The sequence below is a fragment of the Jaculus jaculus genome, chromosome 5 (genome assembly GCF_020740685.1).
Source record: "Jaculus jaculus isolate mJacJac1 chromosome 5, mJacJac1.mat.Y.cur, whole genome shotgun sequence".
Taxonomy (NCBI): domain Eukaryota; kingdom Metazoa; phylum Chordata; class Mammalia; order Rodentia; family Dipodidae; genus Jaculus; species Jaculus jaculus.
The window spans coordinates 109,662,921-109,680,679 of record NC_059106.1 but is presented as its reverse complement, the minus strand read 5'-3'; the positions used below and the strand labels follow the sequence as shown (position 1 = coordinate 109,680,679).

Sequence of the window (17,759 nt, the reverse complement as noted above, 5' to 3'; positions counted from 1 at the left end):
GGAGATGCTAAGGCTCATGGTGCTAATGGAGTCATAAGAAACAAGTTTAAGGAAACTTGACTAAAGGAACAGGGAACCAAAGCAGCAGATCAGAGCATGTGGGCCATGGAGTTGAGTGGAGACATGAAGAGAAGAGAAGGCCATGCACCTCATCAGACCCTAGACAGCTCCAGGAGCCACAGGGAGGAGTTTGACTTGAGGAGCAAAGTGCTCCTCCCTGCAGAGGAGGAAAGGGTCCTTCCTTGAGCTCACGGTGGGGTGGAGACTGTTGTGACTTGTGACTAGTCTATGTCTCCAGTCATGCTTTCCCCAGGCATAAATGGCAACACATTCCAGGCAATCCTTGGGCTAGGGAACAAGAGTATGAATCCAGGAAAAGCTAGGAGATGCTTCTACTTGTTGAGGAAGATTTCAAGTGGTCCTAAGGAGGGTAGGCCCCCAGTGTTCCTTGATCAGCATGGCTGTGCTGAGCATACAGCAGCTTCTGCAAAGCCCCTATTTGTCCCTATGGTATCAGTGGTGTCTGGTTCCTCTGCTCCCAGATGACTTGTCCTCTGGGTGGACATGACACAGTCTTCGCTGGGCTTTCTCAGTATATTTCCCAACTGCTCTCAGTTTAGTTTCTTCAGGTCCTTTATCAAATGTGTGTCATAAACACTCATGGGATTAGGTGCATTTATCACCCAGCTGGGTTCCTACTTGAGCTCTGAAAAAAAATTATTTGGGTGTACAACCTTTCTCTGGGCTCTGATTTAATGGACTTCTCTGCTGCAAAGGCACTGGAATTCTTTGCTTCTTAATATTTGACATCCCTTCCTCTTTATTACCACTTCAGACAGCCCTTCTAGTTCAGCTGGAATGAGCCCATTAGTCTCTGACAAATAACCATGTCATTTGTTGAAAACATGCAGAAGTTTGACTGCAACTTCATCTCCAGCCTTGGTTCTGATTGCTGTCTCATTTTCCTCTAAGCAAGCACATAGCCCCAGGAAGACCCATCCTAGTGTCTGCTGGTCTCTCTCATGTCCCCAGATGCTGGTCCATGGAACCATTTCATACCAACCAGCTATAATGGAAATGGAGACTGAGGTGGCTAGAGATGTCCATAACTGGGTGTAAGAACTCACCTCAGAGCAGCGTCAGTCATAGTAGCTAATGAGTATCCATTCCCAGATGAATGGATAAACAAAATGGTATCTACATACAAAAGAATACTAGTCAAAGGAAAAATTCTGAAGCATGCTACAATATATATAAGCCTTGAGGACATTCTGCTGAGTAAAATAAGCCACTTTCAAAAAGACAAATGCTACAGAAGTTCACTGATAGGAGGTCTACAAAGCAGTCAGACTCAGAAAGACATAAAATGGAACTGTGGCCAGGAGCTGAGAGGAGGGATGAGAAGTTGTTTCATTGGCATAAAATTCCAGTTTAGAAAGCATTTCCAGTGATTGGTTGCAGTGTAAATGTACTTAATGCCACTGAACTGTACACATACAGATGGGTATAGTGACACAATTTACATGTTTATTATGTGTGTATGCATATACATGTACAAGTGGATGTATATTTGTGTATGGCACACACGTAGAGGTCTAAGACTATCCCTGAACGTTTGTCCTCCCCTTCGGTTTTGCTTGAGACAAGGTCTCCCTTATTTTGTTTTTGCCACTTCATGTGCACCAGTGGCTGGTGGGCTTCCAGATTCTCCTGGCTCCACTTCTCATTGCCATAGGTGTACTAGATTCACAGACACACGTGCCACTTTGTGTAACTTTATATGGATGCTGCAGAATGGAACTAGGGCCAACAAGCTTGCAATCGAGTGCCTTTAGCTGCTAGGCCATCTCCCCAGATGCTACACATTTTTAAAATTAGCTTCACACCACACCAGAAAAAGAGAAATGGATACAGGAAAAATTATTTGAGCTCTCAAGTCTATCATTTCACCCTGCCTTCCGTAACACTTGGCCGGTGCTGCCTAACAAACAACTCTAAAATATGACGGCTTGACCCAACAACCACTTGTTTCTGTTGTGGCTCTTATTTAGCAATTTGAGCAAAGCTCAGCTAATCAAGGTCAGGCCAGGCTGATAGCAGCAGGGGCTAGCTAGTCTGCATGGCTTGTCTGGGGTGACTTGTCCCTGCTCCAGGTGCTCTCTCATCTTCCAACAAGTTAGTTCATGACAGGGGCCCGCAGAGGGAGCAAAAGCAAGCAGATCTGCATGAGGTCATAATTCTCACACAAATTCCATCAACCCTCCCTCTCAATGAGAGACAATTATTATAATTTACCATATGGTGTGATGTGTGCGTGTGTGTGTGTGTCCCAGAGTTGAGTGTTGCAGATAAAAATATAAATGAAATACAGTCTAGGACATCATATGGCAGACATGCAAATAAATTATTACAGAGTGTAGTATTCTGTGAAGAAGGCACTTGGGATGCTGGGAAGCGGGCATGGGAGGCAAAGGGCAGGGCCTATAGGAGAAAGACAGGAAAGAGGTAAAGAGGCCTGGGACCAAACAGCACCGGGATTGGCGTGGGAGGAGCCATGGTGATCAGCAAGATGAAGAAGGGGAGGAGGACCAAAGCGGAGGCAGAGGCTTGCAGAAGGGGCCTACCCAGTACACGGGCGGCTTCACTGGAGAGTAAAGCCCCTGAGCTGAGGCTGGAAGAAGACCTTACTGCCCTGCTTACTTTTGAATAGTTTGTGTAAGCAGAGGTGTGTAAGAGATGGCTGTGTACTGTGAGCAGCAGCAGTGTGGAGGTGGCTTGGAGGGGGATAGGCTGGAAACAGGATGGAACCCTATGGTCAAAGAAGATAGTACCTCAATCATGTGTTTTCTGGCAGGTGGTCCCAGCTGGGGAGGAGAATTCCTAGGGGAGGAGAAGGGTATAGGACAGCCACTTCTGTGAGCATGGCCTGGGTATGAGGTCTTACAGACACAGGAAAGACATCCTGCTCAAAGCAATGAGGAGCAAAAAACACTTCCAGTGCTAGCCAGCTGGGAAGAATCCTGAAACCAAGACTATAACCCCCCAGTTAGGCTCAGGTTGCCCAACCTCTCACTCACAGGAGCCTAACAAGCCTTTGCCTGTGGAGGGCCCGTGAGTCTCTTGGTTCAGCTCCTCCTCTGGAAGGCCAGGGCTGCTGGGTTCTGCATGGCACAGGGCGCTGCAGGAAGCTCCGGGATGGGCTCACATCAAGCCCTGATTTCAGGGCAGTTTCCCAGAGGCACCTCAGAAATTAAGAGATTGTATTTCCCCAAGTCAGGGTGAGGAGGTCCTGGGCTTCCTCTGGTGGATGCAGGGTCTCCTCCCCTCTGACGAGGAGAGCCCGCAATGCCCACCCTTCCTGCAGGCGCACCACAGGTGGCAGTCCGCACACATCAACTGATCAATACCTGGATACACTGAGCCCTACTGGGCACTTTCATCAATTGCAGATTTCTTCTGGAAGTGAATAATCGTCCCCAACTATTAAATTCAGATTTCCAAAAAGGTAGAGCCATAGAGAGCAGCCAACATCCATACGTGGGATGGTGACATCTGCCTCCTAGGCACCTGCCAAATCTGTCCTCGGACCTGGAATTCCTGGAGCAGCAAGTGCTGCTACTAGAACTGTGGCTTGGACAGAGGCATTGCCAGGACATTGACCTGCAGGGGAAATTGTCAAAGGAATAGGATGTGAGCCCCATTATGTTGGCTGGCCCTAGCACTAGCAGGTACAAGGGTCCACAAAGTAGGTATCCCTGCTCCTTTGTGCTTAAGGGTATTGAGACCCTGCATGGTGGAGTAACTCACCCAGGGGCACGAAACTACTTTGTGACAAAGCTGGAATAAGAACTGGGATCCAGATCTTTGGAATCCTAGTCTGGAATTCTTTTGCTCCCACACCCCTATACTGTTTCATTCAAAAAAAAAAAAAAAGGCATCATGTACCATGCTCATTGAGCTGTGTGAGCATCCAAGCATCACAGCTTAGCAGTGCCCTGCCTGGCCCACACTGACTTCTGCTTCATGCTGCTGGTTCCCAGTGACAGAGGAGGTTCTCATCCCCTCTTACCCCAAAGTTTTACGCCAAATCAAACTCTTCTTCCCTTGGCTTCTTGGGTGTTCCAACCCCCCTCCCCCCCACTGCATCTAAGGCCTAAACACTTCTTTTTACTGTCTTTTCTGTAGGCCTCTTTACGTAGCACTTGGATAATTGAAGGGCCTCGTTAACAGCAGGTCAGATCTACCCTCGTGACACTAGCACATGGCCAGCTGCTGACTGTCGTCCATCTCATTAACCTTTAACAGATGAGGATGCTGGGGAACTTGATGTGTTTTCCCAAGGCCACACAGCACACAGGAAGCAGATCTGTTAAAATTTGCCCTCAGGCCTGTCTCCAAAGTCAGGGTCTGCGGATATAGGGTACCTTCCTGCCTCCCTTCCTCTGTGTCAAATCATTAGAAATCTAATCCTAACCTTATCACCACTTCCCACAGAGAATCCCTCATGGCTCTCTGTGCCTTAGGATTAAGCTCAATCTCCCATAGGTTCTTGGGATGCAGCATCCCCATCCTGCCTTGAGATGTACTTATTGTTCCCCAGCCGTCCACTCACCTACACCCACCCCACATGTCCCATGCCCTACACTCGTCTCTGTACCCTGCTGGTCTCTGACCTTGAACCAGCTCTAAGTTTGCCACAGGTGAAGGCCCCAGCCAGAGCCCCTGTGGACACACTGCCACTATCCAGGTCAGCCTAACAAGTGGCAGGAATCCATGACTCAGCATGAGCTGTGGCTCAGGGTAAGGTACCACCACCTCAGTCCCTAGATAAAGTATGTTCTCTGGGGCTGATCTTCTTGATCTTCAAACGAGCCTGAGCCCAGTACGTTTTGTAAAGAAGGGCCTGCCTGACCACCAAGGCTCACCAAGCCCATTCTCATCCCAAGTGCTACTGGATCACTGGAGACTCAGCCCCCAGTTAACAGACTTAGACACAGAGGCTCAAAGGTTCATCCAAGGCCCTGCATGTGTCAGAGGTAGAGACGGCTCCTGAAGAGTGTCTCAGCAGGGTGCTGGTCCTGGTCCTGAGTTCAGAAGTAACAGGCTGGGCTTGAAGCAATGTATACCATAGTATAATTCCAGAATACCAGTTAGGTTCAACAGAGCCCAGAAGGGTTTGAGGTGATGGCAGGGACCTTTGGGGCCATTGTCTCCCCTGAACTGATGACATTCTAGGTCACTCTGAGGCAAAGGTCTAGGCCTATGATGTCCAGCTAGTACATGCTAAAGTATCAGGGTCCTAAACAGAGCAGGTGAGGTGAGTTGAGGTGAGGTGAGGCTAGGGAGAGCAATGGTCATCTGAAGGGCCTAACTTTTGCAAAGGAAATTAAAAGAGATAGCTGGCAGGCTCTTCCCTCTGCCTTGCTTCAAAGCCCTTGGGAGGGGCCTAGGAGAAGTTTTTGACACATCCAGATCTGGTGCCCACAGGTGTCAATTCTGTCTGTGCCAGGTTCAGGTGGCCAAGATCCTGACAAAGGTAGGTATGTACCAATGTGGAAAAGTCCTAGAGGCCACTTCTTACACCTGCAGAGGCTGCAGATCCGCTTCTCAAATGTTGAATGGCAAGGCCAGGAGTCGTGAGAGGCTGGCCCAGGAGATGGGGGGGTGATGCAAAAAACCCCTGTCCTTTGCTTGTTTACTTCCCTAAGAAGTATCCAGAAGTGTGAAATGAAAGGAGGTGCTTGCCAAGCCCTTACTGGGCCCCTCCATTCTTGGGATTCCCTTCCCAGGAAGCTTTCCCCATGCTGTGGTTCTGAGGGTCTAACAAAAGGGATGCTGTTTTTGCAGGTTTTGTGGTTTCTATTCCTTGCAACCATGTCCAGCCCATCTTACATCAAAATGCCATGCTTTACTTGGTATCAATACATCGGCACCCATTGGCATTTGAAGAGCTTGTTCATAGTTCTAGAGTAGTTTTTAGCTGTCTGTGATAATGTATTCTCTGTTTCCAGTTGTCACTATGGGAATCTCTCTCCCTGCCCTGAGCCTTTCAATATCTGGGCTTGATTTTTTTTTTAATCATACTTGGTTTTTTTTTGTTTTGTTTTATTTCATTTTTTGCTTTTGAAACTTGTTATTCCCTTGGTTATGTAGCCCCTCCCAGTGGCTGCTTGTTTACGCATTATGTTTGTGACTTCTTTTGACTGTCAGTGTTCAGCCAGTCTTGCCAAGAAACAATATCAAGTATTCTCTATTTCTCTACTTCTAAAAAAATTAATTAAAAATTTTAAAAAATTTTAAAACCTCTTAATGGGAACCTGGCCCTGTCTGTCTTCTCTGTTCTGCAGAAATGTTGAAGGAATTGAACCAGCAGCGCAGAGCGAAAGCGTTTACAGACCTGAAAATTGTTGTTGAAGGCAGAGAGTTTGAAGTCCACCAAAATGTTCTAGCTTCCTGCAGCTTGTATTTCAAGGACCTGATTCAAAGGTTTGCCTTCCTTCCAGCTGTGGTCGGGTCTGTTCCTTTGTAGGACGCTTTTGTGTCGCTTTTCTCCTCCCCTCTCTTGCAGGTTCCTGAAGCGTGACTCCCTGTCACAGAGCCAGTAGCCATCTCTCCTCCTCCTCCCAGTGCCCGCTCACACACAGCCTCAGAGCAGCCACTACCCTCACCCCCACACAGCTTCACTGGCCACCAGGGGCCTGCCCACAGTAGACAATACCCCTGCCTGTCCCAGATCCCATGCTCCCATGGCTCACAAGCCTTCCCTGAGGTTAGGACTGGAGACTCTATTTTTAGGGACCATTGCACACTGCCCCATCTCCCAGGGTCCCCAGGGCCACCATCACTGCTATTGATGGTGAACTGAATACTACAAAAGCACATGGAACAGACCATCCCCACTGAGAAACACGCAGCACCCCAGGGGCCGCCCTCCCCAACCCGAGTCAGGGGGAAGAGCATACAGGCAGAGCTTCCTCCGCTCTGCATGTCTCTATGCTTGCACACTGGGTGTTATCAGAGTGTAGAGCAGGTGTGTCCTGAACACCATCTCTCAGCCTTTACCCTCCCTGGGCCCTACTCCAGCCCAACAGCTGATTCCACCTGGATCATTGTTAATGGTGCCTGAGCATCTTTTTTTTTTCTTTGCCATTATATTGATTTTTTAAAAATTTGTCTGCTTCATACCCTTGCAAAAGTCAGGGCCACCTCCTAGCTCCTTAGTGAGGGAGAGCAGCTGAGGGGCCAGCCCAGGGTCACACTCACATTTCTCTCACCCATCAGCAGATTAATGCCGCTGCTCATTTTGCCTTGCAGCCTCTCCGGGGCGGACGCTGAGCCGGGACAGAGCTCAGTGTGGGAGGACAGGACCTCTGCTTGCTTCCCAGTGCTGTGTTTGGACTTGCCAACTAACCCCAGAGCGATTGTGTTTTGTTTCAGGATGGCACACTGGCTGGCATCTCCCTTCTGATCCCTGTGTCCTTTGACATAGAGCCAGGCCACCAGGCGTGAGGCCCCACCCAGCCTCACTGGCCCTCTGCCACGAAGGAGGGACAGGCTCTTTGTGACGTCCCATCTCATGGACAGCTCATGTCTCCTACTCCTGATGCTTGGATTCTCTGTCCAAGCACAAGGGTTTGAGGCATGAGTCTGGGGGCAAAAGGCAGGTCCAGTGGCTCCTTGAGGCCAGGGAGGAAAATTCTGGAACTAGCAGTGACCAGAATCTGGCTTCAGGGTCACACATAAGCATCCTGGGGCCTTGGGTTGGAGAGTAAGAGGTCTATTTCAAGCAATGGCCGGGCCTTGTTCTAGAACCATGTAGGAAAGGGGAGCCTTAAACTGCTTTAAAAGATCTCACATTAAAGCCAAACTCTTTCCCCAACAAAGAAGAGGACCCTGATGGGTGAGAATCTTCCAGACATGCATGAGCCATAGACAGTCAGGTGGCCTCCCCAGCAGATGTGAGCTGAACAATCAGGCCTTGGCCTCCTGAGTTTGGTGTAAGGTGGGGAGGGGTGCCCACATATCAAGAAAAGCTAGATGTGCCTCACCTGATGGGAAAGGATGAGTGCTACAAACAACTGCTGGAGGATAGAGGGCAACCTTGGAAACCAGAAGACCTAGTCTTACACCTGACTCCGCCACTAGTCTTACGCCCTCCAGCTAGCCACATCGTCTGTCTCGAGCCTCAGGTTTTCTCATCTGTAAACCAAGAGTTAGCCAAATGATGTTGATCATCAGTGGATGGGCAGCGCTGTCCTGGAGAGGCTTCTTCCCAAATTCAAATGCCAGGCATGAGAAGACAGGTCATAGGCATGAGGGAGGGGGCAGGTGAACAGTGTTGGAGGCTAGTCAGGGAAAGATAACCAACAGAGGACCAAACGTGTCTTGCCTTCTCAGACTTAAGGACACTCAGTCCCCCAGTGGAGATGCCTGGTAGGTAGAAAAGAAGATGAAGCCCATCTGGACAGGCTGAAATCTAGTCCTTCGTTATGCATAGGGTCCCTCAGGGAATCAGAAGGGAAACTGAAAGTGAGCCCATGTGCCATGGGGCCAAAGGTCACAGTGTTTGTTTACAGCCATTTTGACTTTTATTTCCACTCATACTGGCCCTGGGGCACATGTCACCATTTATGCTGATGGCTGCAAACAAATGCTTTGAAGGAGGAAAGCAGAAGTTTCATAGAAAGATCATTTTCTTTTTTAATTTTTTGGTTTATTTTATTTATTTGAGAGCAACAGAGAAGAGAGAGAGAGAATGGGCACAACAGGGCCTCCAGCCACTGCAAACGAACTCCAGATGCATGTGCCCTCTTGTGCATCAGGCTTATGTGGGTCCTGGGGAATCGAGGCTTGAGCCAGCATTCTTAGGCTTCACAGGCAAGCGCTTAACCACTAAGCCATCTCTCCAGCCCCAGAAAGATCATTTTCTTTTGGGCCACATGGGGAGTTTTGCATTCTTCGTGGCAAGAGAGAAACTGACGCTGTCACGCACTTCTTCGTTCCCCTTCATGTCTGTGGCCCTGCAGCCGTCATGTGCAGTGGCTGAAATAGCCTCGCAGCAATAAGTAGCCCCAGGGCTCCTTCTCAGGGACTGTGGTCTTACATGGGTGGGAAGGTGCAATCTCTGAGGCACACTATCTTGAGGCTTCTTTGTGGAGCCATTAACTAACCTGCCCTGGCTAAGCACTGACAGGGAAGGTGATGCTTTTTCAGAGTCCCAGGCCTAAAGAGTCAAGCTAATTCTCTTCGCATCTCCAGCAGCGCCTAAGTAACATGTCCACTGGCTCCATCCCCACCCCCACTGCGACTGCCTCTCCTAGAACCATAGGTGGGCTCTATGAAAAGCCAAGAACTCTGTCTTTTTCAGAAAACAGACAGGGACCCCTACAGGGCGGGAGCCTGCACAGACTCCTAAGGGACAGACGGTAGGGAGAGGGAGCAAAGACGCTGAACAGAGACTGTGTGGGCCGCATCACTCACTTTCACATGAAGACTAGGAAGCAGTGAGGCTGATGAATAGCTAAGAGTAAATGTGAGACCACGGGCCAATGGACCAACAGGTGCTTGAGATGCCACAAGTGATTTAGTGTGGCTACCGTGCCACGTGGAGAGTGAGGATGACAGGAAAAGCCTACAGAGAAAGGTAACAGCTACATCATAGGCTTTGCAAGCCTGGGGAGACCATTGTCAGGTTTGTTTCATAAACACGATGGTCAGGGCTGGGGATATAGCTCAGTGGTAGATTGCATGCTAGCATATTCAAGACCCTTGAGTACAATACCAGAAGAAGAAGAAAAAAAAAATATATATATATATAGTGAGACTACAGAGGAGAGCTAGGTCCTCCCAGCAAGGCCTCCCAGCCAATAGTCAAGTCCTTTCTACCTCAGCTGCCTGAAGCTCCAGTACCCCACCTTGTCTAGGCTTTTTTCCCCACATGCTTCCATTGTTGAGGTCACAGCAGTTTGCTCCTCAAACACTCTTCTCACACACTGCCATCTTCATCTCCTGACAAGGTCACCACCTGATGACAAAGAGACTTATAGATATGTCACCCTGAGAAATCAGTGCTGTTAGAATCCACATTTTACAGGTGAGGAGTTTGGGACCTGAGACATTTAAGTGATGTTTAGATCTGGGCTTTCATTTGTGATCTGACTCACAGCTACTGCTCTTAGCTATCCATTCACTCACCCAGAGAACAAAAATGCAGCTTTTATTTGTGGGCGAAGTCTGGGAGAAAAGAAAGGACAATCCCAGCATTGACCATCCCATGGGAATGAACAGGGATGCAGGGAAAGGGATAGAGACTCTGTCTAAGAAGGGGTGTTTGTGTGCATGTGTGTGTGAATGTGTGGTGTGCATGTGAATGTTAGTAGCACTTGTCAAAAGGCCACAAAGCCTGTCCAAGGAAGGCAGAAACCTTTTCAAGACAAAAGGCATTTGTGAGGACCCTAGCTCCCCTGAGAAGGACTAGAGGCCAAGGAGCTCCTGTATAGATTAGGCTATCTGCAGTGGAAACTGCAGGACAAGGACCTGGGATGTTGCCTCTGGTCCATAACAAGGGACCAGGATCTGAGGCTCTGCCTTTTATCCTGAGGAGAACCAAGGTGCTGCTCTCGAGTGATGTGAATAGAGGGGCTGAGTGCTGCTTTCCAATGACAAGGAGAGGCAGGAGCTGAGGCACTTGCCTTCAGATGATAAGAACAAGGGACTGAGATACTGTCTTTGGAGAATGAGTGTTGCAGCCAAGTCTCACTCACTTTCACGCAGGCTTGGAGGGAGCCCAACAGTGACCATAGCCAGGGAGGTCTCCCAGAGTGGTTCTCACCCTCAGCAAGCAGGATGTATTCTGTAGGCATCAAGAACCTCTCAGAGATGGCTGGGTGCCACAGGGGACATTAACCAATGTCAGCTACTTCCATTCAATGCCTGGCTAAGGCACAGGTGCCATCAGAGAGGGTGTGAATGTCCTTAAGAGACGCAGGTGTCAATATTTCTCAACATACCTTCAAGTGGGAATGTACGAGAAAATGCCCCAGAGAAGAACTGCCCCTCACCATGCCAAAGGACACAGAGGCCTGAGCATGGCACTTTACCCTCCAGCTGAAAGCCTTATCTCACAAAGCCTGTTGGAGCATACATGGCATTTAAATTACATTCTACTTTATGGTGAATGAAAATGGATGGAAAAATTAGCTTATTTCTCTAATGTTATTTTCAGAAAGTCCAGTATATGGGCTCTGTGATCCTCCTTCCTTGCTCAGCCATGACAGAGGAATCCAAGGTGGATGTTGACTCATTGGTTCATAAGTGACAGAGCTTTTCTTGTGCCAACCAAGATACACACTCTGCACCTCTCCTTCTCCAAGAGGCCACATTTATGGGTGGCAGAATCTGTCCCCTTTATCTGGTGGGATAGTCAGGTGTGGCTTGATAGCCAGGAAACCCAAGGGAGGGGTTACCTCTTGACAACCAGGCAACCAGGGGAGAAGTCACCTCTTGGATCCAGCCACAATGATGGTGGCTAGATGGGTCACCCCCTCTCAAGGGCATTCCAGGACCTTCCCAAAGTCCCCAGAACCCAGTTAAATTTGGGTGTGCCCAAACACTGTGCCCTGGGAGTTAAGTGTATGGGACTGTATGGGAATCACATGAGGAAAGAAGAATGGGGTGTCAGCCATGTTCATCACCTTCCCATACCTGTCTGTCACTCACCATTGCCTCAGGCAGTACGCAATTCCAACATGTGCAATACAAGCACCTGGCCATGGAGGCATGTGAGAGCACACCACTGGAAAGTCTGCAGAGGAAAGCTCTTATCCTTCAGGAACCTTCTGCTTATGGTAGAGTCTCCAATGCCTCACTAGTTGAGGGTCGGTATTCCCAATCCATCTACAGACCTAGCCAGACTATGTAGGAAATAAGCCCAAGACCCTGAGCTCTCCCAGGCCCACTGCCTCTTGAAAGAAAGTGACTCCAAGCAGTTCCAGTCTCCCAGAGTGCCCCTTGGCCTGTGTGCTTGGGTTCTACACTTCTGTCTCTAAGTGTCATGATCACAGACAAGGTTTCTGCTACCTGTTCCTGGCTTATTACACAGCCTTGCACCATTGTGTCATGCCCTAAGGTGCCAGCATCTCCCCAAGTCACCCCAGAAGGATGAGAAGAACAACACACTCAGACCCCAAGAACTAGCTCAGAATAGGGCAGAACGATCACATAGAGGATGCAGCCCTGCGTCAGTGAGCAGAGTCACCCATCGGGCGATCCCTAGGGAACCTCTGCTCAAAGGCCTAAGGAGCACCAGGCCCCAGTCTATGGTATCTAGTGAGTTGCTGTTAGCCTTTCTTGGCCCTCACAACTCTCTGGGCCATACCTGAACATTCAGTAGACATTAGACATGTGCCAGTGAGATGTACAAACCTCCTTGTGTGGGTCTTGCTTTCTCCAGAACTTGAACTCAGCTACTCTTTGGCCACGTACAGGGACAGCTCTTCAAGCCCCAGGGGCCTCCTGCTGGTCATTTATTCAGTGGTACAGGAGAGCCACAACCATGTATCCTGTGGCCAGGGGCCTCCTCAGACCTAATAGCATTATTCCTGGGCTCCTCCGCTCCTATACTCTACCTCACAAGCATGGGTGCTTCTCAACAATGCAGGCCCTCCATCCTCAGGACCCATCCCTGGTTCAGACATGAGGAGAGACAGTCCCCTGCACTGCATATGGGCCAGCCCTGCACAGGAAGAATGCCAACATCCCTCCTGGCTATGTCAGTCAGGGTCATGTACATGTATTGTATGGTGTGTGCATGCATGTGCACATGTGTGTGACCTGAAGGGTTGAGCTCCTTTGCCTAAGGACTTGTGGGGATTAGTGGGGCTGGTCATAGTTGGAGGCAGCAGTGACAAGGACCAGCCCACCTTGGCCCCATTAACCCTGTTGGGCTGTGACCCAGTTCAATCTCCCAAGAGTGTGAAGGGCATACAGAAGAAAGACCAGGACGTGGCACATGGGGTGGAGGAGATGGAGGCAAAGACAGAGTAAGATGCTGACCAGATGGCCTCTGAGGTCTGGAGGCAGTTGGGATTTCCAGGATCTCAGAGGGACATATAACTTTTTCTTTTCTTTTTTGTTTTTACACAACAAAGCCACCCAAGCAAGGAAATCCATCCAAGCAGCAAAAGACAGGTGTGTGAAGTCACTTTAGCAGTCACTATATATTGGTCTGGAAGTGGCCTCAGCCCAGTCCCTCCGGTACCTGTACCTTGTGAAAGACCCTAGGGAATGTGGTCAGATGAGTTGTTTGTGGAAAGTAAGCTTTGAACACTGGCTCGGACAGTAGGGTCCCAGTAAAACCAGATCTCTGCAGGGCTGTTTCTGAGTTTTAAAGGCTATAACCTGTGAACATGTTGCTCTGATGGTAGAATTGCAGGCACTGTTCTCTAGGGAAGAGCCTCATGGGAAGGGGATTCTCTAGCCCAAGCCACACTAAGTCTACATGGAACTTTAGGCCTCATCTACTTCAATCCTCTTGTTTTACAGAAGAGGAGGCTGAGGGCCTGACAGGCCAGGCTGCCCACCTGCCCGTAGCCAAGCAGGGCACTCAGTCCCCTTACTTCCTGCCAGTGTTCTGCCCACTCACCCAGCAGCTGGCCATTCTCTTGCCATCCTGTTCTCTTGCCAGGCACCACTCCACCTCCACTGCCTGCCCCACGTGTATGCAAGGGACAAGTCACAAGAGTCTTGACCCCTGGCCTTCCCAGAAGTGAGTGGGAGCTCACTGCCCTGCCATAGCCCAGGCAGGGCCAGGCTCAGTGAGGGAAGCTGGACTGGGAGAGAAGCTGGGGTGGCCAAGCTGATGGCCTCTGAGAAACCTGCCTCCTGACTTAACGCTCTGGGTGTTTTTCCTCCCGGCCTCACTTCTGTATTGGTGTTGTTCTCGCTTCATCTTATCTGTTTCCTTCCAGGTCCAGCTGTAGGGAGCAGCTGCCAGGCCTTAGGAGCCTTTGCAATGGTTTTGTATTTCTGTAGACACCAGATATAAACATACTGATATATTTGTGTCCCTCCCCCTGCTACCCCCAGTTCACAAGCCCTATGCACACTCTACACGCAGGCCACTCTGACCTCTGACCCCGTGTTCCATGTGGCAGGAGGGCCCTGCGCGGGCCAGGCCCCAGGTCATGGCTGCTGGCTGTCTGTGGCGGAAGTCCTTGGTTGTTCCCCTTCCCCTCCCAGCTCTAACCATTCTGTCGTCTATCTTGTCTCGTCCTCAGTTTCCAAGCAATGTCATGAAGGGCTTCCCTTCCATGCCCAAAAGGAAACAATATGTTTTTGGAAAGCATGGGATTGGAGGGGCTTCCAGGGAAGCTTGGAGTGGGGGGGGGGAATAGGTTTTGGGGTGCTCAGAGGAAGCCTCCTGATTGGCTGGGATTGCAGGCAATCAAGAGCCTTCTGATCTTCAGCCCTCTGGAGACTGCCATATGAGGCAGTTGGTCCTGTCAGGGTACGCAGGTCCAATTTGGTGCAGACCCCAGGACCAGGAGGGGCTGAACCATATTGTTTCCCTTTGAGGCCAGTCCTGGTCTTCGTCCCCATCCACAGCTCATGCTTTTTGATTTGCATATATATATATATATATATATTATTTTTTTTTTTGCATGGACATGCCAAGTAGTGATAAGCAGGGTTTTCTGTTCTTCTGGGCGCCTCTGGTCAGCCTCTTCTCTTTCAGATCCCGTGTCAGGTCATTAGGTTCAGGTGTGTCATTGCTGTGTCCTCTGAGTCCTAAACTGAAGGGCGTGACTGAGGTGTACAGGGAGCTCTGTCCCTGGGAGGAAGCAGTGCAGTGGCCATGGGGGTGGCAGGTGAGGACACGCTGGTCTCTGTGTCTAGGTCTGCTCAGGATGGCAGCCGGAGCGGTCGGGAGAAGTTGGAGCTGGTGCTGCCCAACCTGCAGGCGGACGTGCTCGAGCTGCTGCTGGAGTTCGTCTACACTGGCTCGCTGGTCATCGACTCGGCCAACGCCAAGACTCTGCTGGAGGCTGCCAGCAAGTTCCAGTTCCACACCTTCTGCAAAGTCTGTGTGTCCTTTCTTGGTGAGCAGACAGCAGGCCTACGAGTCACTTGGGGAAAATAGTGCAGATGTGTGAAAAACTCCCAGCCAGCAAGAATCATGAAGGGAGTACCAGTGTGACCCCAACCCTGCCAAGACTGGCTGGATTTTACATGCACTTGGTTGGCATGATGCAAAGGCATACACTGAGGGGGATTACTGTAGCCCAGCAGCCCTTTTGAGAACCAATGGACTGTGAGGTTGTACAAACAGCCTGTTCATGGGGACAGCCTAAAACACTCTTCCCTGGCCTCTAAGCCCTGAACAAAGCAGCCATACACTTTTTTTCTCTTTAACACAATGCCCATGCATTACTATGCATGAACAGGGCTTAGCTGGGATATGATCCTGGGAAACCCAGAGCTGCTGTGCAAGATCTAGGTTTGGGCCTGTCCTGAGTCCCCTGCCCAGAGCAGGCTCACTTTGAAGCTTGGTTCTACCCAGATAGGTTGAGAGTTGTGGGGTCAGAGGACAAGGGCAAGCATCACTCATGGCCATGGATAAAGTCTGAAGAGAGAGAAAGCAGGCCTTGTGGGGATAGATGAGGAAGCTGAGGGCCTAAGGAATCTAGAAGGGCCAGAAGCCAAAGTGGCAGAGCCAGGAGCACATCCTGTTCTAGGCTGGAAGCGCCGTCGTCAGGAGACATGGCCAGGCAGACCCCAGGTTCCAGATGGTAAGCTGAGGAAGGCTAAGGCCCACAGGAGTCAGTGAATTGATAGGTGAGGTCTTGTACAGTTGGTGTGACTTAAGGAAGGTGTCTGTGAACTCAAGCATACCTGTCATGATGGTGCAAGACACCATAAATCTCAGTGTGACACCCTCCCCAGTCCAAACACTGAAGTCCCAGCCTTCTCTATATAGACAGAGAGAACCTCAGTTCACTCATCACGGTCTTGCTCCTTCTGCCAAAGCCTGCAGGGACAGAGGAGACACTGGGAGAGTCCACATGAGCTAGGGCAGAAGAAAACCTGGGAAATGGATCTAAGGCTTGGGGACACAGGAGGTGGGTTCCTAGGGCCTCTGGACAGTGGAGCAGGGTCACAAGAACATGGTCCAGGGGAGGATGCAAGAATGATGGTGGGAACAAGAGGCAACCCTTTTAAGACCCTTGAGTCAATGGTCTTGCACTCTCATCACCAGAGAAGCAGTTGACCGCCAGCAACTGCCTGGGTGTGCTGGCCATGGCTGAGGCTATGCAGTGCAGTGAGCTATACCACATGGCCAAGGCCTTCGCGCTGCAGATCTTCCCTGAAGTGGCAGCTCAGGAGGAGATCCTCAGCATCTCCAAGGATGACTTCATTGCCTACGTCTCCAATGACAGCCTCAACACCAAGGCCGAGGAGCTGGTATATGAGACAGTCATCAAGTGGATCAAGAAGGACCCTGCATCACGTGCACAGGTAGGCCTGCCCCACACCCACCCCTTCCCTCTGGATTTGAGGGCCCTGCAGGGATGGGGTCTGCAGTAAGGAGAGAGGAAGGGGAAGAAGACAGCATTGCCTATCTGATCATCAGGAGATACATGGGAACTAGTAGGCAGGAGAAAGAGGCTGGTCCTGCCTTGCCCACACACATACAGCATGAGAGAGGGAAAGAGAGAATTGGACATGGGCATCAGTCCAGGACTGCCATTCCACCTTGAAGGAGCACCAGGAAGGAATTGTCTGGGATCTTGTGGGGAGGAGCCCATGAGTCAGGACAGATACAGGAAGCTCTCAGGATGGTACAAAATGCAAAGAACAGAAAATGGGGACAGTTGTCCAAAAGTAAGGGTCTGATCAGGAATGACAGTCAAGAGACCAGACCTCAGAATGAACTGAAGCCACTGGAAAGGGCTGTCCATTTTCAGTAAGAAGGAGAAGGCCAGATATGGTGGCACACACCAGCACTTGGGAGGTAAAAGCAGGAAGATCAGGAGTTCAAGTTAGCCTCAGCTACATAGTCAGTTTGCGGCCAGCCTGGGCTACAAGAGACCCTATCTCAACTTAAAAAAAATACAAAAATGGAATGTTGCAGTCAGCTTCACATAGCTAACACACAGTACCTCATCAAGCAGCTTGTGGGAGGAAAGGGTGCTTTTGGCTTTAGGTAAGCCCCATGATGGCAGGGGAAAGGATGGCGTGAGCAGAGGCTGGACATCACCTCCTGGCCAACATCAAGTGAACACTAGCAGCAGGAGAGTTAGCCAAACATTGGTGAGGGGAATCTGGCCATAACCACCATAAGACTGCCCCTAATAACATTCTTCCAACAAGGTTCCATTTCCCAAGTTGCCATCAGCTGCAGATCAAGCATGAAGGACACATGAGTTTATGAGGGACACCTGAATCAGACCAGGATGAAAGGGATGGACAGGGTGCTAGGATCAATGGCATTGGGTGGATATGGAATGAAAAGATGGCTTCCTTCAACTCAACTCCACTGCTGGATCCTTGGAGTCCAGGAGTATGGGTTCTTCAGATTGAACCAGTGGACATGAAATAAGATTTATTTTCAGAGGAAAGGAGTTTGAGTGTGTAGCTAATAACAGTAACTGCCACAATTTTCTGTAACTCACAAGGCTATTCCTCAACTTATAACTTTGTCCTAGACTCCATCCCTCTTCTTCCACCACCTACTGTACATTTCTAACAATGAATTCCCA

General features: G+C 49.9%; 1 protein-coding gene across 4 annotated transcripts in view; it reads left to right on the top strand.

Annotated features, from left to right (window-relative positions):
* The window catches only part of Klhl29 (kelch like family member 29), a 287,828-nt gene that overhangs the window by 256,367 nt on the left and 13,702 nt on the right, over window positions 1-17,759 (top strand). For all 4 annotated transcript variants that reach the window (XM_045149551.1, XM_045149552.1, XM_004663761.2 and 1 more), the window contains 3 exons: window positions 6,348-6,486; window positions 14,896-15,098; window positions 16,256-16,515. In XM_045149551.1, the coding sequence (XP_045005486.1) occupies window positions 6,348-6,486; window positions 14,896-15,098; window positions 16,256-16,515 (602 nt within the window). The remainder of the gene's footprint in view (window positions 1-6,347; window positions 6,487-14,895; window positions 15,099-16,255; window positions 16,516-17,759) is intronic.